This window comes from Hyperolius riggenbachi, chromosome 3, assembly GCF_040937935.1.
Source record: "Hyperolius riggenbachi isolate aHypRig1 chromosome 3, aHypRig1.pri, whole genome shotgun sequence".
Taxonomy (NCBI): domain Eukaryota; kingdom Metazoa; phylum Chordata; class Amphibia; order Anura; family Hyperoliidae; genus Hyperolius; species Hyperolius riggenbachi.
This window is the reverse complement of record NC_090648.1, coordinates 316,929,010-316,955,209: the sequence shown is the minus strand read 5'-3', so window position 1 is coordinate 316,955,209 and position 26,200 is coordinate 316,929,010. Positions and strand designations below refer to the sequence as shown.

Here is a 26,200-nt window from a genome sequence, read left to right as displayed (position 1 = left end):
AACATGCAAATTAGTTAAAGTATTGCTTTAAATTTACTTTAGGATTTAAAGTCAGATGTAAGGTGCTTTACAAAAGTGTTTGGGGAAACTAAGGCCTCATTCACATCTGTGCTGCTACACGCTGCTCATCCCATGCATTGACAGTGAATGGGTCAGCTCTGCGATTGCGGGCAAAATGCATGCAGCAGTACGCAAGCGCATCATACTGCTGTGGAACACCTTTGATGTGAACGGCAGAAGGGCTGTCTATGCCCTGCTTGCGTGTCACCACGTCAATACGCGCTTCCAAATGCGTACGGACGCTCGTATGATGTGAACGAGGCCTAAGTTATTAGACCAGAAGACAAGGTCAGAAAGCAACTGAACTTTACCCAAGGAAAGTCCAAATAAAATTTGAAAATACTGTCTCATTTCTTACCATCAAACCAAGAACCATGTAGTGCCTTGAAAGCCTTCCCTGCATAGTCCGGAGACAAGCATTTCACATAGACACATCCCTAAATGGAAAAAAAAAACGGTTTGTAAACAAAGTAAAAAGTGGTAAGAAAAAAGGATAAAAGAGGAAGGTGAGAAGATATGCATTTACCTCTCGGGAATTTTTATCTACTGCAATGTGAACAATGCCTTCATTATCACCACATTTTTCCAGAATTGCTTCCTGAATAGCCACATGCCAGTGATCACCAATCTCCCTGCATGAAAGGAAAATAAAATCTGCTTTACAAGTGTAATATGCTAAAAGAAACCATTTATTCCTTTTTAAAAATTGGAAACAGTGAATACCCATTTGATTAACTACTGCGTCCTCAGTGGGCCAATGCTTCCTAGTGTACTGTTTTTCTACCCATCAAAACACATCTGCATCAGTTTATACAGAGTATAGAATGCTTAGGATTTGACTTTCATTCATCCAAATCAGAGGTACCCAACACTTTTTCGCCAAGTCCAAATGATCTTGTACAATTTCAGGAGCACATTTGAATATACAGAATGGAAACTGTAGTGGGGTTGAGATCTACCATGAAGTCCTTCGGGATCTACTGGTAGATTGCGATCTACCTAATGGGCACCCCTGATCCAAATTAATAAAATTACAAAAAAAAGTAACTCTTTGGATAGTAGCACCTCAAAATGCTTTCTTAACACTATACTGTTTTTTTGGTCGAGTTAATTCACATACAGGTAGTACTCAAGTAACTAACGCCCTTTATATGCACGACCCACCGTTACAAATGCTGTGGCTGGCCTGATAAAGTCATTTGCACGATTATGTGACAGGGGACAAAGGCTGCAGAGAGCTTCCCAAGGTGGTGTGGAACATTAAAGGCAAAAGGGAAAGGGTGATTGGAAGGACAACAGGGAGACCAGGAAGAGCCCAAGGGTAAGAGGATGATGCACAGAGGAAGTATAGGAGAGAGAAGGAGGCACACAGAGAGAGAAAGAAAAGAGATTGTTTTGGAATCTAACATCCTTCAGTAATGTAAAGTTATAGCATCTGTTTTGTTCTGGCCTCTACAAATAAACGTCTGGCTTGAGTAAACTCAGTCCCCAGGACCCAACCATGCACCTGTATGAATATACACTGTATGACGTCACTGGATATAGTAAACTACTTGGCCAGGTCCCTTGTAGTTTACTTTTAAGAGATTCTACTGTAGTTCCCCATAATAGTGACATTCGCACCCATTCAATCCAGGCTAATTTATCCTTTGAAGACATGTTTTGGCCGATTCTGAACAGATGAATCCCTAGGCTCAAAGCTAGCAAAGCATTCTGTTACTAAGGAGGCTATGGTCTGTTAGTATGGGGGGGAGTGCTGTGTCAGAGGAATGGGAAGGTGTAAGGTTAGATAATATAACATGCCGTATCTCTCGTCAACAGGGAAAGGAGGGGCGCTGTGCAGACACTAGATGAAAAAACAATTATCGGCATAGTCTTTAGCGGCCACCTCGCCAGGTTTATTCCAATGTGTGTACATACCTTTCCACCATGTACAAACATCCAATTTTTACCACTTTCATGTAGTATAAGAGCTTACCTACAAAATCTTTCAGTGATGCGAGCAATTTTATTTTTGGGTGACTATAGTTATCCTTTTAACATTTTGAAAAAAACAAAAAACAAAAACAAACGTGTAAACTTACATGACTGGATCAAACATGTTACGAATCTTTAAACAGGGCGTCAGGCTATTTGGAGGAGAATTTCTTCTATCTAAATGGAAAGCTGCAACATAAAGACAAATATTTTACAGAATTTCTAACCCAGAATTCGAGAACAAAAGGAAAATCGATAAACAAGTGATCTAAAACTACAATGTACAAATAATGACTAAATATTTAATAGCTGTGTAAGCATGTTCCTACTTTTCAGGTAAAACTGAGCCAAAAACTGTACTTTAGTTTGTGTAGATTTTAGCTGCATTGGAAGAATTAGAGGTGATTTTTTTTATTGGAAATGTAACAGCCAGTGCTGGTCTCTGCATCTCTCAAAAAACTACAGACTAATTTTGTCAGGAAAAAAAAAAATACTTAAAAAGTAAACCTAAGGTGAGAGTGATATGGAGGCTGCCATGTTCATTTTATTTTAAACAATATAAGTTTCCTGGCAACTTTGCTGATCTATTTGGCTGCAGTAGGGTCTGAATGCCAGAAGCAGGCATGCAGCCAATCTAGTCAGTTCTGATTGTCACATCCCCACCTTCCGATCTGCATATGCTTGTTCAGGGTCTACAGCTAAAAGTATTTGAGGCAGAGAATCAGCAGTGCGGCCAGGCAACTGGTATTTCTTAAAAGGAAATATAGCAGCCTTCATTTCACTCTCATCTCAGGTTCATTAAGTGAAACCTGACACTTAAGCTGAGTACACACGTACGATAACGATCGTTCGAAAACGAACGATAACGACAATCGGACCGATAATCGTGCGCTCCAAATTTTCCAACGATCTTTTTTTGGACGATAACGACAGTTATCGTTCAATCCGGCCGATCCAACCCGGCGGATTTTTTCGAAAGATAATCGTTCCAGTGTGTACAAAGATCGTCCGATAATGATTATCTGTGGAGTAGTACACATGTTTTTATTGCCTGTCATAACGTCACTTCCGTTTGCGCACGCTTTTTTTTATCGTTCGTCATTCAGTACTTTATACTTCTATCGTTCACGTGTGTACACAATCGTTCATTACGAATGATCTTTTCGGTCTAATTTGAATATCATGTAAACGTCACAAATCGTTCGTAACGAACGATCTTTATCGGACGTGTATACGAACCTTTAGACAGGATTTTCACAAACCATAAGTAAAGCCTGGAACCCACTGGCAGTGCTTTTCTAAGCGCTTGTGATTTGAAAAGCTATTTCTAATATAATGCTATGGGTGTGATAACACTGAGGGATGGGATTTATTAAAAATCCTCCATCGCATTACATTAGCAAGAACTTTTCAAATCAAAAGCGCTTACAAAAGCACTGCTAGTGGGTTTTAGGCCTAAAGAAGGTTTACCAGCAGATGATACAGAAGTTTGTCTTCTTAAAACAGAAGGTATTTTCAATTATTTAGGTTGGAGTGAGCTCTAAAGTGTCCAGGGCTGTGGAGTCGGTACAAAAATCCACCGACGCAGACTCCTCAGTTTAGGATTCCTCCCAACTCCTCTAATTTGCATATTACAATCTTGTTTATTAAAAGTATGTAACATGAAATTCGTCTCTTAACTGCCAATGCTTAGGAATTTTAAAAGACAACTGAAGTGAGAAGGATATGGAGACTGCCATATTTATTCCCTTTAGTCAGACAAAAACTAGTTCTTGGTAAGAGTACTTGTAAAAAGGTACAGACCAGAACAAAGAACATCTATCAGGCTCTATGCAATGTAACTGTGGGTACATGTAAGAGTGATGTGCACGTACTCTGCAGGGGAATAAGGAGATTCTTCCTCTATTACACATTCTTCATGTACAATCTGAACCAGGTTTATGGGTGATAGACAACACCTCTGTGTTCAATGTGTACAACATTCTCAGTGGATTCCCTGCAGCTCTGTGAAGAGTGCATATGTAGAGTATAGTACTACTGTGTAACAAAGTAAACCTGAGACAGATGAAATTAAAGTTTTATACATACCTGGGGCTTCCTCCAGCCCCCTTCAGGCTAATCAGTCCCTTGCTGTCCTCCTCCACCACCTGGATCTTCTGCTATGAGTCCAGGTACTTGAGCCAGTCTGGCGTAGTGCGCATGCACACACTCCGCCGCCGGGCGCGTACTACACCTGCGCAGCACTATTGTGCAGGTGCAGAACGCTCCTGGCTGTGGAAGCGGCATGCGGCCGGACTGCGCTGACTGGCTGAATCACCAGGACTCATAGCAGAGGATCCAGATGGCGGAGAAGGACAGCGAGGGACTGATTAGCCTGAAGGGGGCTGGAAGAAGCCCCAGGTATGTATAAAAAAAAAAAATTATTTTCATCCTTCTCAGGTACCATTTAATTTGTAGTCACCAAACCAAATTTTAACAACGTATCAAATTATTTGATTTCATGAGCAAAGTACATTTGCATAAATCAGAATCAACTCAGAATTATTTCCATCTCATTGACCATCTCTATTAGTGACACATCAGGCTTTATTCTTACAGCATAGTTATTTGGTATATATATATATATAAGAGATTCCTGTGTACACATCATATATACAGTCACAATCAGATGTGTATATTTGACTTTAAAAATACGGGGACTGCTTTATTAAAGCAACACAAGTAACTAATTTTGATTGGTTTATTTCATTTTTGTGGACTAAGCACAGCTATTACTGTATATATAATTTATTTATGATGACTTATCTGAGAAATAGAACATTTTATCATATTTTCTATTTTAATTACAGTTTAAATTAGGAGTCGGAGTCTGTGCATTTTTTCCCCGACTCCAGGCACCCAAAATTGCCCCGACTCCTACTCCACAGCCCTGAAAGTGTCCCACAATATATCACTGCTGAATGTTATGCACTGTGGTTCACCTCAAGCTCTCTCCAACCTGAATAATTGCTAATACCCTCTGCTTTAAGGGCCCATTCACACTTGCTGATTACAAAACGCTAGCGATTTTGCTCTGGCGTTTTTTTGGCAATTAACGGCCCCCCAAAAAAAACAAAAACCATCACTCACACCTGGCGATTTTTTAGTGATCGCATTTTGCGCTTCCATAGCACTGAAACGTGATCACTAGGAAATCGCCTGAAAATGGTGCAGGCTACGCGTTTGCGTTTAGCGTTTTTGGGCTATTTGCGGCGATTAGTGCAAATCGCCCAAATCAGAACAGGCCCATAGACTAATTACCCTAGCGCTTTGAAAAGCGCTAGCGTTTGAGCTTTTTGCCAAAATCGCCTGCAAAATGCTCAAGTGTGAATGGGTCCTAAGAAGACAAACTTTTTTTTTTAATAACATGAAAACAAGAGATAAGCAGGGGAGACATACAGCATTTCTTAGACTAAGGCACCAGGTGCAATCCTAACATATCGCTGTTGTCTACTTCTGTCATATCTTGCCTGATGAAGCGGGCGTGAGCCTGCGAAACGCGTTGCAATTTGGAGTGTACCAATAAATATTCTTTGTCTAAAATACACAGCTGTTGTGTCTGCTTATAGGAGATGAGTCCACCACTGGCTCCCAAGCAATTTTTAAATATTTTAATTACTGTTTTTATTACAATATACAATAACATTTCTATAGCGCTTTTCTCCCATAGGACTCAAAGCGCTTAGGCTCTCTCAGATTCAGTAATTAGTAGGATGAAGTATTCACACAACAAAAGTTACATTTCTGCAAATGCCAGACTGAACAGGTGGGTTTTCAGTCTGGATTTAAACACGTCCAGGGATGGGGCTGTCCTGATCTGTTGAGGTAAAGAGTTCCAAAACGTAGGGGCAGCATGACAGAAGGCTCTGGGACCAAAAGTTTCTAAGTGGACTCTGGGTATGACTAGATTATTAGAACCTGTGGATCTGAGAATGCGGGGATTGCTACGCAGCTGTAACATATCTTTCATGTATCCAGGGCCTAGATTATTCAGGGATTTAAATGTCAGTAGGCCGATCTTGAATAGGACCCTCCATTCTATAGGTAGCCAGTGAAGGGAATGCAGGACTGGCGTTATGTGGCAGTGACGGGGTTGGTTGGTTAGCAGTCTGGCAGCAGTATTCTGTATCAGCTGTAGGCGGTACAAGGCCTTTTTTGGAAGGCCAGTGTAGAGAGCATTGCAGTAGTCCAGTCGGGATGTGATGAAGGCGTGGACTAAGGTTGGCAGATCTTCTGGGGGTATGAGGTGCTTGATTTTTGCAATGTTCTTCCGGTGAAAATAGGATGATTTCACCACAGCAGAGATTTGAGTTCTGAAGTTTAAATCCCCATCAATTAGAACTCCCAGGCTACGCACATGATCAGAGCTGCGTAGATCCGTGCCTCCTATTCCCAGTGGTGAAGACTGCAAGTTAAGTTGTTTTGTTATCATGCTCTGCCCTCCAATCAGAAGGACTTCAGTTTTGTCTGCATTTAGTTTCAGCCAGTTGTCATTCATCCATTGCTGTAGTTCACGTAAGCAGGCGTTTATAGTTAGAGTTGGGTCTGTCACACCAGGCTTGAAGGAAAGATATAGTTGGGTGTCGTCTGCATAGCAGTGGTATGTCAGGCCATGTTTTTGGATTAGTTTTCCCAACGGTAGCATGTAAATCGTGAAAAGCAGGGGAGAGAGGATTGAGCCCTGGGGCAACCCATACTTAAGTGTTACAGGGGTGGACAGGAAGGGCCCCATAGACACTTTGTGGGTTCTGCTATTTATTCTATTGGCGCCTCTGTTCCTTCTTACTATACATCTAATATCCACCCTTGGTGGAGGGGGATACCCCCGTTTTTTTCCTAAGTCTACAGAGAGCGACTTCTTATTCCTGAGTGAGGAAAGGACAATCTCCTCACCTGCCTATACAGTGGTTGCCTGGAGGTAACCCGGGTTTGTGAGCATCATTCTACTCAATTCTAATTTATCAATTGCCTGAACATACTACACTATACTGGGCTCTCGGTTCTCTCTTTTACAGCATTTCTTAGGTACACCTGGACAAGCTAGTCCCTTCCCAGTTAAAAAAAAAAATTAAAATGTATTAATACCAGTAGTTCTCCTTTAAAGGAAAGCTCCATTTGTTTTTAAAATATGTTTGAAACTATTAGTGGCAAAAACTTTTAAAATGCTCTCTATTGCCCTGGTTGACTCCTCTCTATGGCCTGGTGCACACCAAAACCCGCTAGCAGATCCGCAAAATGCTAGCAGATTTTGAAACGCTTTTTGTTATTTTTCTGTAGCATTTCAGCTAGCATTTTGCGGTTTTGTGAAGCGTTTTTGGTGTAGTGGATTTCAGATATTGCTACAGTAAAGCTGTTACTGAACAGATTCTGTAACAAAAACGCCAGCAAAACCGCTTTGAACTGCCGTTTTTCAGAGCGGTTTGCGTTTTTCCTATACTTAAAGGGGTTCTGTGGGGGTTTCTGAAGAGAAAAACTGCCACTTACCGTGGGCTTCTATGAGCCCCTTGCAGCGGTAATGTCCCACGACGTCCTGCTCCCATCCGCCGTTCCCCGCAGCCGGAACCGGGCTATTATTCGTCTGACATACAGACGAATAATGCGCGTTGCCGTGCCTTCGCTCGCGTCATCTGAGGCTTACTGCGCAGGCGCAGTACAATGAAGCCTTGTACTGCGCTTGCGCAGTAAGCTTCCAATGACGCAGGCAGAAGCGAGCGGGTGCGCGGCCACTCTAGTGCAGCCGCAGTTGGATCCCATGCCGCTTAGACCGGGGCCGGCGGCGGAGAACGGCAGATGGGAGGAGGACGGCGTGGGACATTACCGCTGCACGGGGCTGATAGAAGCCCAAGGTAAGTGTCTGTTTTTCTCTTCCACAACCCCCCACAGAACTCCTTTAACATTGAGGCAGAAACGCATCCACAATCCAAAAAATGGCTTACCCCGGGAGTATGAGTCCTCTTCTTCCGTATTCCCCGTCGTAAAGAGCCGTAAAGCGCGTCCGCATGACGCGTTTGGCGTCATGCGGACGCGCTTTACGACGGGGAATGCGGAAGAAGAGGACGCTTTGCCCGAGGACGACTGGCAGTCGTCCGAAAACTAAACTTAGCCGCGGAGGGAGACCGGAGGGCACCGAAGGACCGGCGCGGGCAAGGGACGGCTGCAGGAGGCTTGGGAAAGCCCCCAGGTAAGTGAATTTTTTTCCCCCGCCAGTTAAGGTGCCCTTTAAAGAGAACCCGAGCTGGGTTTGAAGAATGTGATCTGAATACAGAGGCTGGATCTGCCTACACAGCCCAGCCTCTGTGGTATTCCAAACCCCCCTAATGTCCCCCTGCACTCTGAAATCAGACATAGATCACAGCCATGCGCTGTGTGGCTGTGTTTACATCTGTAGTGTCAGTCTCGGCTTCTCCCCCGCCTCCTGCAGAGCTCCGGTCCCTGCCCCCTCCCTTCCCTCTAATCAGCAAAGAGGGAAGGGAGGCAGGCGGGGACCGGACTTCTGCAAGAGGTGGGGAGAGCAGCAGACTGACACTGTAGAGAAAAACACAGCCGCTGCGACACGCTGTGTGTCGACAGCACGGCTGTGATTTATCAGGGATTGCAGAGTGCAGGGGGACCTTAGGGGGCTTGGAATACAAACAGAGGCTGGGCTGTATAGGCAGATCCAGCCTCACTATGCAGATCACATTGTTCAAACCCAGCTCGGGTTCTCTTTAAAATCCTCAAAATGCTGCCAGTGAGTTAGAGAAAATGGCAAATCCCGTACAGGTTGGAGGAAACAAAGAAAGCACCCCTGCAGGTAATTAAAGGGAACCTGAGATCAGCTATTTGGGCATATTCATGCTTACCTGGGGCTTCCTCATTTGCATAATCCTGTGCCAACCCAGAATTAGTTGAATCTCACTGACCACCCCTAGTATTGATATCAGTGAACAGGGCACCTAAGTGCTTTTAAAACAAATATAGCAGGATGTAGTGTTTGATAGCATTCATATAAAAGGGAAAAAGGGCATTACCTTGACCTTGCCATACTTTTGAAGGCATGGTTGAAATTTTGTCAGGTGTAGATGGCTGAATCCACTTCCAAACAAGAAAATCTGTTCCCGATATCCTCTGTGTTTCAGTCCGTATACGATATTCATTAGTAGCTAGATACTGAATGGCTCTATCCCAAACCTTTTTCATTTTTTTCCTTCAGAAGACAAAATTAAAAAAAGGAGAGTAAAAACAAGTCAAATATTGAACCAGTTCCAAAGTTACTACAACAAAAAATTGATTAAAAAAAAGTATGCGTTTTAGTTTAATCAATACCTAGTACTGAACTGATCATAAACAAGAAAATAACTGTTGCTTGGACCTGGAGTAAAGGCACTTCTGACACTGTTCACAGCTTGATGAAATTATAATGCAGAATTCACTGGGTCATTAATGTTGTATTAAAAAATAAAAGTAATGTATTCTGAAAAGTTACAAATAAATGTCTCGAAATCTGTTGGCGGGGCAAATCCAGCAAGGGTTTGGCTCAGTGAGGCAAAAACCACATTGCACACTTTTCCCATACAACATAGCAAAGTGAATTTGTGACCTAAATTTCTATGCAACCATCTTGGGACTGCACATAGTGTAGTCTAAAAGGGCTGTAAAGCTGGAAGCAATTATTGGGTACCATGAATCAGAGGTGATAAAAAAAATGTATTGACCAGGGCTGTGAAGTCAGTAGGTAAATCCTTCAACTGCGATTTCTACTCAGTTTCTGGTACTTCCGACTCAAAATCCTCTGTAGGGATGGATGGTGAGGTGCAAATTAGTTCATGGAGAATTATGCAAATATTTAGACAGAAAATGGACCAATCCTTGCAGTGGCAGCATTTGGTCTATTTTCAAGCTGCCTACATTTGCATAAGCAGGGGCATAATTCTGCATGAACAATTTCCACTACTCTGTATTTAAAGGACACCTGAAGCGAGAGGGACATGAAAGCCACGTGTATTTCCTTTTAAAGGATGAAGATCGGCTGGCTGACCTGCTGATACGCAGCCTCTAATACTTTTAATCACAGACGCCGAACAAGCATGCAGATCAGGAGCTCTGACTGATGTCTGACTGCATTAGCCAAAATGCTTGTTTCAGAAGTATGAATCAATCATTACTGATGCCAGAAAGATCAGCAGGACAGCTAATCAACTGACATGGCTTAAAAAAATAAATATGGCAGCCTCCATATCACTCAATTCAGGCATTGTTTAATATGTTAATATGTTATGGGCTAATTTCACACTGGGGCATTGCATTTTAATGAGCACATAATACAAGGCAATGCAAGTAGAAAGAACATTAGTGATGGCCTGCAATGCAAGCAGAGATTGAGGGTAGGAACACACTAGGTAGAATCAGGGCTGTGGAGTCGGTACAAAAATCCACCGACTCAGACTCCTCAATTTAGGATCCACCGACTCCTCTAATTTGCATATTACAACCTTGTTGATTGAAAGTATGTAACATGAAATTTGTCTGTTAACTGCCAATGCTTAGGAATTTTAAAAGACAACTGAAGTGAGAAAAAATAATCAAAAACAAGAAAAGGAGCCCAGTGCCACTGAAAGGTTATATAAAATACTTGAAACCGTCTCAATGTATCAAACAATGTTTATTTAGGACTTATCCTTGACATCACAAATCAATTAAAAACAATTATTAAAACCCCTGTCTTAATCCAACGGTCATTGGAAATCAACGCAGTAGCAAAGTGACTAGTGCTGTATAGTAAATGTGCAAGAGATGGGACTAAACATAATCCTAAATACATGTGCAAACTGCCAGTGAAAAAATACAAAAAACACATCTAAAATTGAATATAAGTCATACAAAATTGGTGGTTACAACGGTATGGGAATCAGTCATAATTAATTAGTGCAAAACAACAAGCTAGAACTTCAGTGATGCTAAATATTGCACAAACAATTGAGTCATACAGATATTAATCCCAACACACTAGTGCTTAGTGGAGTACAAAAGTGCAAGTGCTTACCAATTGATGTTAAAATTGCTGCATGCGGAGAGACTGGGGGACTGTGCCTTGCGCGTTCGCAGCGGGCGGCTGCTTCTATGGAGGCTACGCTCAGCAATGCCTGGAGCCCTATTATACTCGCTGCACCTCTCGCGGTATTGCGTGGCCACGTTGGGCGGGGCGGAATCGCGTCATTTGACGCGACCCCGCTCCATCCCAGATCGGACTTCCGTGCGTTCCATATGACGCACCATAGCTGACCTATTAGTTTTATGTGCAGACGAACAAACATATATTAAATATTTATACCAAATATACATTGGGACAATAATACAAAATAACAAATATACAAATAAACTTTCCTATACATTATATGTAAATACAATTCTTGAATAGTATAGTATAATAGGGCTCCAGGCATTGCTGAGCGTAGCCTCCATAGAAGCAGCCGCCCGCTGCGAACGCGCAAGGCACAGTCCCCCAGTCTCTCCGCATGCAGCAATTTTAACATCAATTGGTAAGCACTTGCACTTTTGTACTCCACTAAGCACTAGTGTGTTGGGATTAATATCTGTATGACTCAATTGTTTGTGCAATATTTAGCATCACTGAAGTTCTAGCTTGTTGTTTTGCACTAATTAATTAATATGACTGATTCCCATACCGTTGTAATCACCAATTTTGTATGACTTATATTCAAATTTTAGATTATATTCAAATTTTAGATGTGTGTTTTTTATATTTTTTCACTGGCAGTTTGCACATGTATTTAGGATTAGGTTTAGTCCCATCTCTTGCACATTTACTATACAGCACTAGTCACTTTGCTACTGCGTTGATTTCCAATGACCGTTGGATTAAGACAGGGGTTTTAATAATTGTTTTTAATTGATTTGTGATGTCAAGGATAAGTCCTAAATAAACATTGTTTGATACATTGAGACGGTTTCAAGTATTTTATATAAAACCTTTCAGTGGCACTGGGCTCCTTTTCTTGTTTTTGATTATTACGTTGTTTAGCCCAATTGGACATGAATGTCCGTAATGTTTGACATATAGCTCTATTGTTGTGTTCAGTATAACTGAAGTGAGAAGGATATGGAGACTGCCATATTTATTCCCTTTAGTCATAGACTAAAACTAGTCCTTCGTAAGAGTACTTGAAAAAGGTACAGACCGAAACAAAGAACATATATCACGCCCTAGGCAATGTAACTGTGGGTACATGTAAGAGTGATGTGCAGGTACTCTGCAGGGGAATAAGGAGATTCTTCCAATATTACACATTCTGCATCCACAATCTGAACCAGGTTTATGGGTGATAGACAACACCTCTGTGTTCAATGTGCACAACATTCTCAGTGGATTCCCTGCAGCTCTGTGGGGAGTGCATATGTAGAGTATAGTACTACTGTGTAACAAAGTAAACCTGAGAGATGAAATTAAAGTTTTATACATACCTGGGGCTTCCTCCAGCCCCCTTCAGGCTAATCAATCCCTCACTGTCCTCCTCCACCACCTGGATCTTCTGCTATGAGTCCAGGTACTTGAGTCAGTCGGGCGTAGTGCGCATGCACACACTTCGCTGCATTCTACACCTGTGCAGCACTATTGCGCAGGTGCAGAATGCTCCTGACTGTAGGAGCGACATGCGGACTGACTGCGCTGACTGGCTGAATTACCGGGACTCATAGCAGAAGATCCAGGTGGCGGAGGAGGACAGCGACTGGATTAGCCTGAAGGGGGCTGGAGGAAGCCCCAGGTATGTAGAAAACTTTTTTCATCCGCCTCAGGTATCATTTATTTCATAGTCACCAAACCAAATGTTAACAACATATTAAATTAATTGATTTCATGAGCAAAGAGTGCATACATTTTCATAAATCAACATCAACGCAGAACGATTTCCATCTCATTGACCATCTCTATTAGTGACACGGCTACACATCAGGCTTTATTCTTACAGCATAGATGTTATTTAGTATATATAAAAGATTCCTGTGTACACATATATACTGTACAGTCACAATCAGATGTGTATATCTGACTTTAAAAATACGGTGACTGCTTTATTGAAGCAGTACAAGTAACTAATTTTGATTGGTTTATTTCATTTTTGTGGACTAAGCAGAGATAGATAGATCCCTATAGATGGATAGATAGATACCTATAGATGGATAGATAGATACCGTATATACTCGCAAGCAAGCCGACCCGCATGTAAGCCGACCCCCCCACTTTTACCCCAAAAAACAGGTAAAAATGATTGACCCTCATGTAAGCCGGGGGTAGGAAACGCTGGCCGCGTGATCCCCCCAGTATGTCCCAGTATAGCTAGTATAGTGCCCAGTATAGGTAGGCAGTGCTCAGTATAGCAAGTAAAATGCCCCAGTATAGCTAGTATAGTGCTCAGTATAGCTAGTATAGTGCTCATTATAGCTAGTATAGTGCTCATTATAGCTAGTGAAGTGCCCCAGTTTAGCTAGTATAGTGCTCAGTATAGGTAGGTAGTGCTCAGTATAGCTAGTAAAATGCCCCAGTATAGTGCTCAGTATAGCTAGTATAGTGCTCAGTATAGCTAGTGAAGTGCCCCAGTTTAGCTAGTATAGTGCTCAGTATAGTGCCCCATTATAGCTAGTATAGTGCCCCATTATAGCTAGTATAGTGCCCCCAGTATAGCTAGTATAGTGCCCCCAGTATAGCTAGTATAGTGCCCCCAGTATAGCTAGTATAGTGCCCCCAGTATAGCTAGTATAGTGCCCCATTATAGCTAGTATAGTGCCCCATTATAGCTAGTATAGTGCCCCCAGTATAGCTAGTATAGTGCCCCCAGTATAGCTAGTATAGTGCCCCATTATAGCTAGTATAGTGCCCCCAGTATAGCTAGTATAGTGCCCCATTATAGCTAGTATAGTGCCCCATTATAGCTAGTATAGTGCCCCATTATAGCTAGTATAGTGCCCCATTATAGCTAGTATAGTGCCCCATATAGCTAGCATAGTGCCCCATATAGCTAGCATAGTGCCCCAGTATGGGTGGGTGGGTAGGTGCTGTCCCTCCCCGCTCCCCCTGCGGCCGCCGCTGATGCTATTACCTTAGGCGGCGCCGCTGATGCTATCCCCGTCCTCCTCCGGTAGTAACTCATTCACAGCAGCGCGCCTCTCGCTGCTGTGATGACGAGGAAACCATAGAGAGCGGCTTCCTGTAGCGCGATGCCGTTACTATGGGAACCGCTCTCTATGGTTTCCTCCGTCATCACAGCAGCGAGCGGCGCGCTGCTGTGAATGAGTTACCGGAGGAGGACGGGGATAGAGGCAGCGGCGCCGCCTAAGGTAATAGCAGCGGTGGCCGCGGGGGGAGCGGGGAGGGACAGCACCTATCCACCCACCCACCCACACATGACTCGCAAGCAAGCCGACCCCCCAACTTTTGGCCCACTTTTGGGGGGTCAAAAATTCGGCTTGCTTGCGAGTATATACGGTAGATCCCTATAGATGGATAGATAGATCGATCCCTATAGATGCAGTGTTCTCCCCAGAATTTTTTTCCAGCCGGGTGGCATGAAAAAGTAGCCGGGTGGGAAATTATGGTCACGATGGGTGGGGAAAGAGGGTGATGTCTGCTACTACTAGGTGAGAATGGACAGGGAGGATCATGCTGGGGAGAAGAGTAGGTGGAGCACGCTGGTTGTTACCTGGTGAGGTAATCATGCTAGGCATTTCCGATAGGGAGAGAGGATTACTAAGTGATGCTAATGGAGAAAGGCATCTTGCACTGAATGGTGCCGTTTTGATTATGCAATCCGATAAAGTGCTGCCAAAGCCGGATTGATACCAGAAAGGGGCTGTAGACAGGGTGACTAATTTAGGCCCAAAACCACACATCCCCACAGACTGTTTTGTTATCCAATTCAAAAAGTCTCACAATAGTTTTGGCTGTCATAGCAGTAGCAAACCCAGTGTAGACATGCTTGTTGTTTGTCTATGGCTAAACAGCATGCACTACAAAAGAAAATAAAAATGCTTGGGGGGGGGGGGGGGGTTGTACTGTGGCCTCTCCCCTTAAAAAAAAATATCAAGCACTGGTAAACATACATACTGTATACAGGAAATACAGTATATAGAGGACAGAGGGGGGTTGAGTAGAAGAAGTGAATGCAAACTGAAGGGAAGAGGAATAGGTGTGAGTGTCTGGGAGGAAGATAGATTGTCTTTGAGGGACAGAGAGTGTGTGTGTGAAAAGGACTGGGAAAGGGGAAAGAAAAAAAGAGGGAGAAAGTGTGTGAGAGATAAATGTGTAAGAGGGAGACAGACTAATGCAGAAAAGAAAATGTTTGTGAGTGCACAGCACACTGCAGGAAGTCTGCAGACTGATGTCCAGGACAGCTAGCTATAACGTCTCTGGCAGAGCAGTGGGGGGAGGGAAGCAGTAGTGCCTGAAAAGTTGTTTAATACCTGTCTCGGTAGCACAGAGACGGCAGCTGACAGTCATCACAAGGATTCCCTTGCTCGGGGACCATTACTGATATCAGATAACCATCTGCCCTGCTGCTGCTCTCCCCGGCATGAAGGAGCGCTGCTCCACGCTGTTCTCTATGTGCTGTGACCTCTGATCGGGGGAGGCGGGGGCACGTGCTGGGAAATGTCCTGCATGGCCATGATGGGAAGACAGGAGGAGAGCCGTTCTCTGCACTACTCACTCAGGCAGATCAGTGAGTGACTCATCAGAGCGAACACAGCAAGCCCACGTTCTCTCTCAGTTCTTTGAGTGCTCCGACTCCTTCAAAGCTCCCGCGGTCTTGCTTTGTAATCAGGAGCTGAGGAGGAGGGCGGAGATTGTGTCAGAGTGACAGCGGCCAGCTCCAATGCCACAGCCGCTGAGCGCTGTGCTGGACGAGTGTGGAGAACGGCAAATACGCTGCTGACAGGGAGTGATCACAGCAGCCGGGGGGGGACTGACCACCAGCCGGGCGCTCCGCCCAGTTAAAAGGCTCTGGGGAGAACACTGGGATGGATAGATCTCTATAGATGGATAGATCTCTATAGATGGATAGATCTCTATAGATGGATAGATCTCTATCTATCTATCTATCTATCTATCTATCTATCTATCTATCTATCTATCTATCTATCTATCTATCTATCTATCTATCTATCTATCTATCTATCTATCTATCTATCTATCTATCCACACACACACACACACACACACACACACAATTATCTGAGAAATAGAACATTTATCATATTTCCTATTTTAATTACAGTTTAAACTCAGAAGTCTGCATTTTTTTCCGACTCAGACTCCAGGCACCCAAAATTGCTCCGACTCAGATTTCACGACCGACTCCACAGCCCTGGGTAGAATCGCATGTGCTATGCATCTTTAAAGAGAACCTGTACTGAGTAAAAATATTTAAAACAAAACACGAGGTAACTTCAAATGAACATTACATAGTTACCTTGCCATCAGTTTCAAAAGCTCACCATTTTCTTCTGACAATTATCCCTTCCAGTTCTGACAATATTTTGTCAGATCTGAAATATATCAGTTGCTGTCAATAAAATATCAGTTGCTGTCAGTTATAGCTGAGAGGACAACTGATGTACCAGGTAATGTCCATGTTTCCCTATGGCTCAAGTGGGCGATGTTACAGTTTAACTGTGTGCTGACCAGAAAGCTGTTATGGGTAATGGCCATTTTCAAAATGGAGGACGGAAAATTCCCTTGATCACAGTGAACAAACAGGACGCGGGACAGGAGAAAGACACTGAGGAGTAGACTACATGGAAGGTAAGTATGACTTGTGTATGCTTATTTTGACTGTTAATTTTCAGTTCAGGTTTTCTTTAAGTACTTTGCAGTACTGGTCGGAGTCCCTTTAAGTGACCAAGTTTGCACTTAAAGTGAACCTTAAGTCAGGGAAAAAAAAAAAAATGACTTGAACTTACATGGGGCTTCCTTACGCCCCCTGCAGCTGATTGGTGCCCTCGCAGCCCCGCTCCGATGCTCCTAAGCTCGCCCGCGGCTACTTCCGGTTTCGCAGTCACCGGCCGACAGGCCGGGAACGCGAGTGATTCTTCGCGTTCCCAGCCACAATAGCACCTCCTATGCTGCTATTGCGGCGAGGACCGGAAGTAGCCGCCAGCGAGCCCAGGAGCATCGGAGCGGGGCTGCGAGGGCACCGATCAGCTGCAGGGGGTGGAGGAAGGCCCCATGTGAGTTAAACTCTTTTCCCCTGACTTAAGGTTCACTTTAATGCGAATATACTTTATTTTGCACGGTCATTGACTAAGGAAGGCAGCATGGACATCATTTAGCCACACAACTGTTGGCTAGCAAGCCGACTTATTTCATCGGCCAGTTTAACCAAAACAAAATCAAAACAATGTTTTATTTAGGGCTTGCACACACTTGTGCGTTGGCCAGCAACACAGTTGGCCACAAAACAGATTGCTCCTGCATTGCGGTTTCTATTAAAGGGGCAGTTTAGTGAAAATTATGTAATGAAAATTGTAACTAGCTAAGTAAATAAATAAAACAGGCTGCTAATTAGTTACTTACTTAGCAGCCTGTTTATTTACTTAGCTAGTTACATGTGAGAACAGCATGGCTCTCTGCAGTGAGTGAACCAGCCATTATAAATCAGCTGGAATGTCTGCTACTATCAGTGAAGTCCATCGCTTTTTATGCTAATGATGCAGCTCAGCTGTCTTAAGCAGAAATAGCGGTATCATCTACTTTTTTTTAACACAAGGTCTATGGAGAAACGTATGCTCTCCTTATTAAGCAACTGCTGTGTGATTAATGGAAAATAATTTTCACTAAACTGCCCCTTTAAGTTATGGACATTTGAACTTGCTGTATTTTTTTTTCATTACAGTTTACATTTATTTGCCGTCAAAAAATGTTCCGACTCCAGGAACACAAAATGTCTCCAACGTCAACTCCACAGCCCTGGTACTGACTCCTAACTAGGCATGCTCAAATAACGAATTCAGATGAAATCCGAATAGGTGTTATTCATATTTCATCCGGTTCATTAAATCACCTGTGCGGGTGGGCGAGGAGGGTTAATCTTACCCATCGGGCGTCTTCTTCGCTCCGCCCCTTGGCGCCTCCCACGATGCATTCCAAGCCACGGTCACGTGATTACAAACACTTCCTCCTTCCGGGTTGAAGGAGGAAGCGTTTATAGTCATGTGACGCACTTGGAATGCATCGTGGGAGGCACCAAGGGACGGAGCGAAGAAGACGCCCGATGGGTAAGATTCACCCCCCTCGCCCACCCGCACAGGAGATTTAATGAACCGGATGAAATCCGAACACCACCAATTCGGATTTCATCCAAATTTGTTATTTGAGCATGCCTACTCCTTACAGATTAAAATACAGTAGAATACCTTTATAGTAAACTCAAAGGCACCAGGAAAAAGTAGTTTACTATATCAGAATTGGTCATACATTATTTATGCAGAGACTTGCTGGGACCTGAGGACTAAGTTTACTAATAGAGTTTACTATAACAAATTGTACTGTAATAGCAGCAGCAAATTGCCTACAAAAACTAAAATATAAACCAATGGAAACAAAGTACTTGTACTGCTGCAATAAAGCAGTCACCCAGTGTGCATGATCAAATATACTGTATTTTTGTGGCACGTGGCAGAGAGCAGCTCTAAAAACGCATGAGGTTGATGCAGTCACAACTCGAGGCTCCAACCAACAGCTACTCATCCTGTGCAAACAAATCATGACATCATGCCAAACACTGCCCTCTGCCACACTGCACACCTGTCCTCAGAGGGTACCGTACGGATGCCCTCTTACTGGATGGCCTGAAGGCAATGCGTCCCCGACTCCCAGTTATGCAGAGAGCAGCATCTGGCAGTGGATGTCCCCATGTGTTTGCACGGGCAGAAAAACTGGTGGGTGGAGCCCTGTGCTGTGATTGCACCAGATGGGAATCCTCATCAGCTGCAGGAGGAGACGAGTGCACCAGCTAGATCAGGTGAGAGCTTCCCTGCAGTCGTAGTGCAGCTGGGATGGCAGCATGGGATAGTGTAGTGCAGCTGGGGGGCTAGCAGGGTTTAGTGTAGTGCCCCTAAAACCGAGGTGAGTCTTATAATCCAAAAAATATGGGTACATATGTGACTGACTGTATATCTGATGTGTACACAGGAAAGAGATAGATAGAGTATAGAATATATGTATAACTTTAAAAAGTCTGGTGCGTAGTTGCAACGTACAGCTGACAGTCAGTATTTTAGTACATTTCAAAAGTGTTCATTTTACTTAAAGGGAAGGTTCAGGGACACCTTGCAAAAAATAAAAAATCAATATCCCCTTACCTGGGGCTTCCTCCAGCCCGTGGCAGGCAGGAGGTGCCCTCGCCGCCGCTCCAGAGGCTTCCGGTCGTCTTCGGTGGCCGACCCGACCTGGCCAGGCCGGCTGCCAGGTCGGGCTCTTCTGCGTCCCACGCGGGCGCGCTGACGTCAGCGGATGTCCGCCGGGCTGTACTGCGCAGGCGCAGAACTACTGCGCCTGCGCAGTACAGCCCGGCGGACGTCCGATGACATCAGCGCGCCGGCGTGGGACGCAGAAGTGCCGGGCCTTGGAGCGCAGAAGAGCCTGACCTGGCAGCCGGCCTGGCCAGGTCGGCCACCGAAGACGACCGGAAGCCTCTGGAGCGGCGGCGAGGGCACCTCCTGCCTGCCACGGGCTGGAGGAAGCCCCAGGTAAGTGGATATCGATTTTTATTTTTTGCAAGGTGTCCCTGAACCTTCCCTTTAAGATGTGATACATTTTTATTTTAAAGAGAATACTGTGGAACCTTGGTTTACGCGCATAATTAATTCTAGAAACATGCTTGTAATCCAAACCACGCTCATATCAAACCAAAATTTCCCCATAAGGATTAACGGAAACTCAGATAATTCGTTCTGCAATCCAAATATTTAATACAAAGTACTATATAAAGTAAACATGTAAAAAAAAAAAAAAAAAAAAAAACAGTTCTAACATGCAAAAAAATAAAGCTTCAAAAATATATGTAGTCTTTTTCTAAAAATAGTTCACTATATGTCCATTTTTTTTACCCTGGTCTGTGTGCCTTTGCCCAACTGCAGGAACTGTGCAGTGTGAGGTAGATTGTGGGATTTTTTTTCCGTTTTTTTTCTTTTAACCTACAGTAACAAGCTACGATGCAAATACAAGAAGGTAATTGAATCCTCCCTACTTTTGAAGAGTTTAACAGACATCTACCTTCTTAAAAGGCTTTTGTGATTATTTAGGTTGGAGTGAGCTCTGAGATGTCGCACAGTGCATCACTGCAGAAAATGCAAACCATCTCTTTGCTGTCCCTGGTAGCTAAACACACCTCCAGACCCACTGGAATGGAATGATGTGTGAGCTTGTTAATATTAGAGTCAATTTAATCTAATATGCATGCAGACTGTTTCAGATTGGTTGATCCTCATCAGTGTGTGGCATGGATTAACCACCTTAGCGGTATGGACGAGCTCAGCTCGTCCATTACCGCCAGAGGGTGCCGCTCAGGCCCTGCTGGGCCGATTTACATGAAATAAAGAGCAGCACACGCAGCCGGCACTTTGCCAGCCGCGTGTGCTGCCCGATCGCCGCCGCTCTGCGGCGATCCGCCGCGAGCAGCGGCGAAAGAGGGTCCCCCCAGCCGCCTGAGCCCTGCGCAGCCGGAACAAATAGTTCCGGCCAGCGCTAAGGGCTGGATCGGAGGCGGCAGACGTCAGGACGTCGGCTGACGTCCATGACGTCACTCCGCTCGTCGCTATGGCGACGATCTAAGCAAAACAAGGAAGGCCGCTCATTGCGGCCTTCCTTGTTTATTCTGGGCGCCGGAGGCGATCAGAAGAACGCCTCCGGAGCGCCATCTAGTGGGCTTTCATGCAGCCAACTTTCAGTTGGCTGCATGAAATATTTTTTTTTTTATTTAAAAAAAACCCTCATGCAGCTGCCCTGGCGATCTTAATAGAACGCCAGGGTGGTTAATATGGCTCTATAGGGTAAAACTTGAAACACCAAGAATTATAGATTGCCCAGCAAGCTCATGAGAACCAGAACTCCTAGGAGTGTGTAAGGGACTGAAAGAGACTTTAAAAGCCTCCTCACTGAAATGCAATGCAAATCAGAAGTTTGCCTTCTTAAAAACAAAGTATTTGTGATTTTTCAGGTTGGAGCTCTGAGGTGTCCCACAGTGCATCACTACTAAATTTGCAAATCATCTCTGTGCAAATCCCATCACGACCTGAGTGAATTCCATCACTAAGACCACAAATATTAGTTACTAGGGTGAGCATTTTATTTTTTTAGATTGACTTTGATCATGAACACCAACCTGTCAGCAGGCGGGATCAAGGAATCTCTCACATGTGAGATTGGAGTGTATGGCTCTAGCTCTTTGTTTTCTTGGCAAGCTTCATTGTGACTTTTTAGAACATCTGAAAAAGAAAAAAGGAGTTAAAACTGTGTGCATATTATCTACTTTTAGGGCTCGTTCACACTAGGTGCGTTTGACATTTTTAAGCGCTGGCGATTTTCAAGATCGCCCTGAAAGCACTTGCGCCATGCTTCTCTACGAGAAAGCAGAGCTGTGGAGTCGGTCCAAAAATCCACCGACTCCTCAGTTTAGGATTCCACTGACTCAGACGACTCAGTTTAGGATTCCACCGACTCAGACTCCTCGAATCCCGACTCCTCTAATTTGCATGTTACAATTTTGTTGATTAAAAGTATGTAACGTGAAATTCGTCTCTAACTGCCAACTCTTAGGAATTTTACAAGACAACTGAAGTGAGAAGGATATGTAAAATACTATATTTATTCCCTTTAGACTAAAACTAGTCCTTGGTAAGAGTACTTGTAAAAGGTACAAACCGGAACAAAGAACATCTATCAGGCCCTAGGCAATGTAAGGGTGGGTGCATGTAAGAATGATGTGCAGGTACTCTACAGGGGAATGAGGAGATTCTTCCTCTATTACACATTCTTCATGCACAATCTGAACAAGGTTTATGGGTGACAGACAACACCTCTGTGTTCAATGTGCACAACATTCTCAGTGGATTCCCTGCAGCTCTGTGGGGAGTGCATATGTAGAGTATAGTACTACTGTGTAACAAAGTAAACCTGAGACAGATGAAATTAAAGTTTTATACATACCTGGGGCTTCCTCCAGCCGCCTTCAGGATAATCAGTCCCTCGTTGTCCTCCTCCACCACCTGGATCTTCTGCTAGGAGTCCAGGTACTTGAGCCTGTCGGGTGTAGTGCGCATGCACACACTCCGCCGCCAGGAGCATACTACACCTGTGCAGCGCTATTGCGCAGGTGCAGAATGTTCCTGGCTGTGGGAGTGGCACGTGGCTGGACTGCGCTGACTGGCTGAATTACCAGGACTCATAGCAGAGGATCAAGGTGGTGGAGGACAGGGAGGGACTGATTGGCCTGAAGGGGGCTGGAGGAAGCCCCCAGGTATGTATAAAAACTTTACTTTTCATCCGTCTCAGGTACCCTTTAATTTGTAGTCCCCAAACCAAATTTTAAAAACATGTCAAATTATTTGATTTCATGAGCAAAGAGTGCGTACATTTGCATAAATCAGCATCAATGCAGAATTATTTCCATCTCATTGACCATCTCTATTAGTGACACAGCTACACAGCAGGCTTTATTCTTACAGTGTTCTCCCCAGGCTCTTTTAGCCGGGTGCTCCACCCAGCTAGATTTGGTGACCACCCGGCTGTCATCGGCTCACCTCCTCCTATGCTGTAAGCAGAGTTGCCCTGCATTTTCATCTCAACCCACCCGGCTACTTTTTCATGCCACCCGGCTGGAAAAAAATTCTGGGGAGAACACTGTCACAGCATAGACGGATATAGATAGATAGATAGAGAGAGATAGAGATATTAGGAGTCGGAGCATTTTTTCCCCACTCCAGGCACCCAAAATTGCCCCGACTCCGACTCTACAGCCCTGCGAGAAAGTTCACATCTAAGTGGTTTGTTTCCGATCCACTCAGAAAAAAAAAGTGGTGCATGGGCCATTTTTGAGTAGTTTCCTCCTCAATGGAAGGTATAGGAAAACACTCACAAAATCGTTTTGTGCAGCAATTGCGTGCGCATTTATGAATAAATACATCGTATTTATTTTCCGGATCAAAGAGTTCACTTCCTGACTGACGTCAGGAAGTGAAAAGACACAAAAAAAAGTGTCAAAAAACACCCACGCAAACGGGACGCAATGTGAACAAGGCCTCAAAGGGTGTCAATTTAAGTACAGCTTCAAACACTGCATAATAAAATAAAAAAAAAAAAAACCACAAATGCACACATACAATCTCCTCATGGATTCTGTTGAATAAACTCATACACCGCATTAAAACTAGGCCTTCATATATTAATTTTCATAGCCAATTGATGCACTATGCATCTATTGTTTCTACTATATCTGATTGATTTTGGCCTGTTTATTGATCGTAGGGGTCATTGGACATGCTGGAAAATCTTCAAGCAAGCAGGCGGGGAGAAAGGATGAGAGGTTTGATGGTCACTTAACGTGGATCCGAGATGAAAAACTAACTATAACAAGTAACTTGTCTATATATCTTATCTAAAGTTTAGATGGTTTACACAGTAAATCTAGCTGTAAACCGCTTCAACGGTATATGATTATTTCTTCTTCCTGTGATACAATGAGAGCAGCCATATTCTGATTGTTATTACACCGCAATCTGCATCTCCACCCCTCAGCCTGTGAAAACACCTCTCCCTTTTCCTCCCCTCTCTTGCCTCTGAAATATCTGGCTGGTAACGCCGCCTCCTCCTCCCCAGACTGAGCTCCCATGAACACTTGCTACATGGGTCACAGAGTGCCTAGGTGCTGGAGGAGTTGTGGGCGAGGCTTGTTTATAGTTTATAGGGAATAAGGGTATAAAAAAAAAAAAAAAATAGTATTAGGCTTGTAATATATGTAGTGGGCACAATTATGAAATGTGTAAAAGTTTATCTTGGATCCACTTTTACACTATCAGGCAGTACGATGCCTGGAATTTTTATGCTGGATGGATTTCTACTGAAATATAATAAACCCCCATCTCTAACCGATCGATTGCCTTGCTGTATTATGCTGTTACAGTTAGGTCCATAAATATTTGGACAGAGACCACTTTTATCCAGTTTTGGTCCTGTACATTACCACAATGAATTGTAACCACTCTGGGACCACCTAACGCAGGATGACGGCAGCAGAGTGGCTCTCTCGTTCCTCAGACACCAGGCGTGACCTCACGAGAGCCGCGATTTGCAAGGATCGTGCACTTGCGCAAGTTCCCTGCACTGCACACAGATTAGCCTGCCAGCCGCGATTGGAGCTGACCTGGCAGGCTGTATTTAACAAAACAAAACAAAAAAACAAAAACTGTGGCCCTCAAGAGTTTAAATGAAACAACTCCGATGCAGTAGAAAGTGCAGACTTTCAGCTTTCATTCAGTGGGGTAAATGCATAAAAATGTGAGGTAACAACGCAGGAGTTTCATTTAAAATTCATTGATGTAATGTACAGAACCAAAATTAGAAAAATACTTGTTTCTGTGCTAATCTGTATGGACCTAACTGTATCTTGAATTTCCTTGTGAAGGAATTTAAGCTTTTTTGTGTAAGGTCATAGCATCAGAACTTAGTTAATGCATACCTATGATTTTCACAACCATGTCATACATTTGCTTAGTTTCCTCCTCTTCTTGTGCCCAGCGATATTTCACATATCGATAAACTGCCCAAACCAAAGCAAGGCCTGCAGAAACAAACAATTAAGATGGTTATATGTAGTGTAATTGGAAATTAGTGAAGATTATTTAAATGAAATTAGGATGAGAAAATTTAGTGAACTCCATTATAACAGATGAATTTGTTGTAAAATCGTATCTGGGGGATTGCCCAATGCAAGAAAATCAAGCCTGTTTTTGTAAACAAAGGAGAACCGAGAGCCCAATGTAGTGTAGTAAGTATGTGACAATTGGGTATGGTGAAATGAGTACAAATTTACACTAACAATCCACGGTTACCTCCAGGCAACCACTGTATAAGCAGGTGAGGAGATTAACCGGTCCCCACTCAGGATTAAGAAGTCACTCTCTGCAGATAGGAGAAAGGGGTATCCCCCTCCACCTGCTCTGGCTGTGACCTGGACATTACCCCCTTGCCTCCTTCAGCCTCTACTGCTGGTGCTTTGGATGGGCACTGATCCCACAGCCCACTTCACTGGCCCTCTCCCACAAGGACACCTGCTCCTCAAAATTGTAAGACTTGTTACCTTTACCTATTCCTACAGTCTGTACATTGTATCTGCTTGTAGTTTTGTTGCAGATTTTGATTTCTGTATAAATATTACTGTAGCTGTAATTAGTAGTGCTGATTAATGGAGGTAATTGATGTGGTTAATTGAGCTGGTGGGGATGGCAGGGGGTTGGTGTAGCTAATGGGGCAGCAGGAGTTACTGTAGGGTAGTTAGTGAGGCAGCAAGGTTTTACTGTAGCTTAGATAGAGCTTGGGGAGGGGGGGGGGGGGGGGGGGAAGAGATCCACAAGACGCTCCTGCACCATGGACGCACCTAGGTTTAATGTTTTATTTTTTCCCCTCATTTTTATCCTCTAAACCTAGGTGCGTCATATTCCGGAGCGTCTTATATTCCGAAAAATACAGTATATTACAATGAGTAAATAAAAGCACTAAAATAAAAAAAAATTTAAAAAGTGAAAAAAAATTACCTAAAGGCAACAATGACAGTCTGTAGGCTACAGTAACAACTGCGCGTTGAATGCGACATAGGAAGGACATTTGTGGCCGTGTGGATTCCAAGTACTTTACATCGTTTACATTTAACACATCACCACCTTCTTTGTCCCCAGAACACCTATTAAAAAAATGCAACGGTGAATTCATTTTGAAATGGAGCATTAAACAGCAGTGATCTCCCCAGAGCCTTTCAAGTGGGCGCGCCGCCCGGGTGAATCATTTAGCCGCCCAGGTGATTCATTTGACCACCCGGATTATTTACATAGCCTTTTGCAAGGCTGAAACTTTTTGATGTTC

At 43.8% G+C, this 26,200-nt stretch overlaps 1 protein-coding gene across 1 annotated transcript in view; it reads right to left on the bottom strand.

Moving 5' to 3' along the window:
• Nucleotides 1–26,200, bottom strand: part of LEMD3 (LEM domain containing 3) — an 87,034-nt gene that overhangs the window by 5,673 nt on the left and 55,161 nt on the right. Inside the window, exons 6-12 of the mRNA XM_068276756.1 lie at nt 25,876–26,021; nt 24,801–24,902; nt 21,450–21,552; nt 9,087–9,262; nt 2,145–2,226; nt 587–692; nt 419–497 (exon numbers count right to left, since the gene is read on the bottom strand). Of these exons, the coding sequence (XP_068132857.1) occupies nt 419–497; nt 587–692; nt 2,145–2,226; nt 9,087–9,262; nt 21,450–21,552; nt 24,801–24,902; nt 25,876–26,021 (794 nt within the window). The remainder of the gene's footprint in view (nt 1–418; nt 498–586; nt 693–2,144; nt 2,227–9,086; nt 9,263–21,449; nt 21,553–24,800; nt 24,903–25,875; nt 26,022–26,200) is intronic.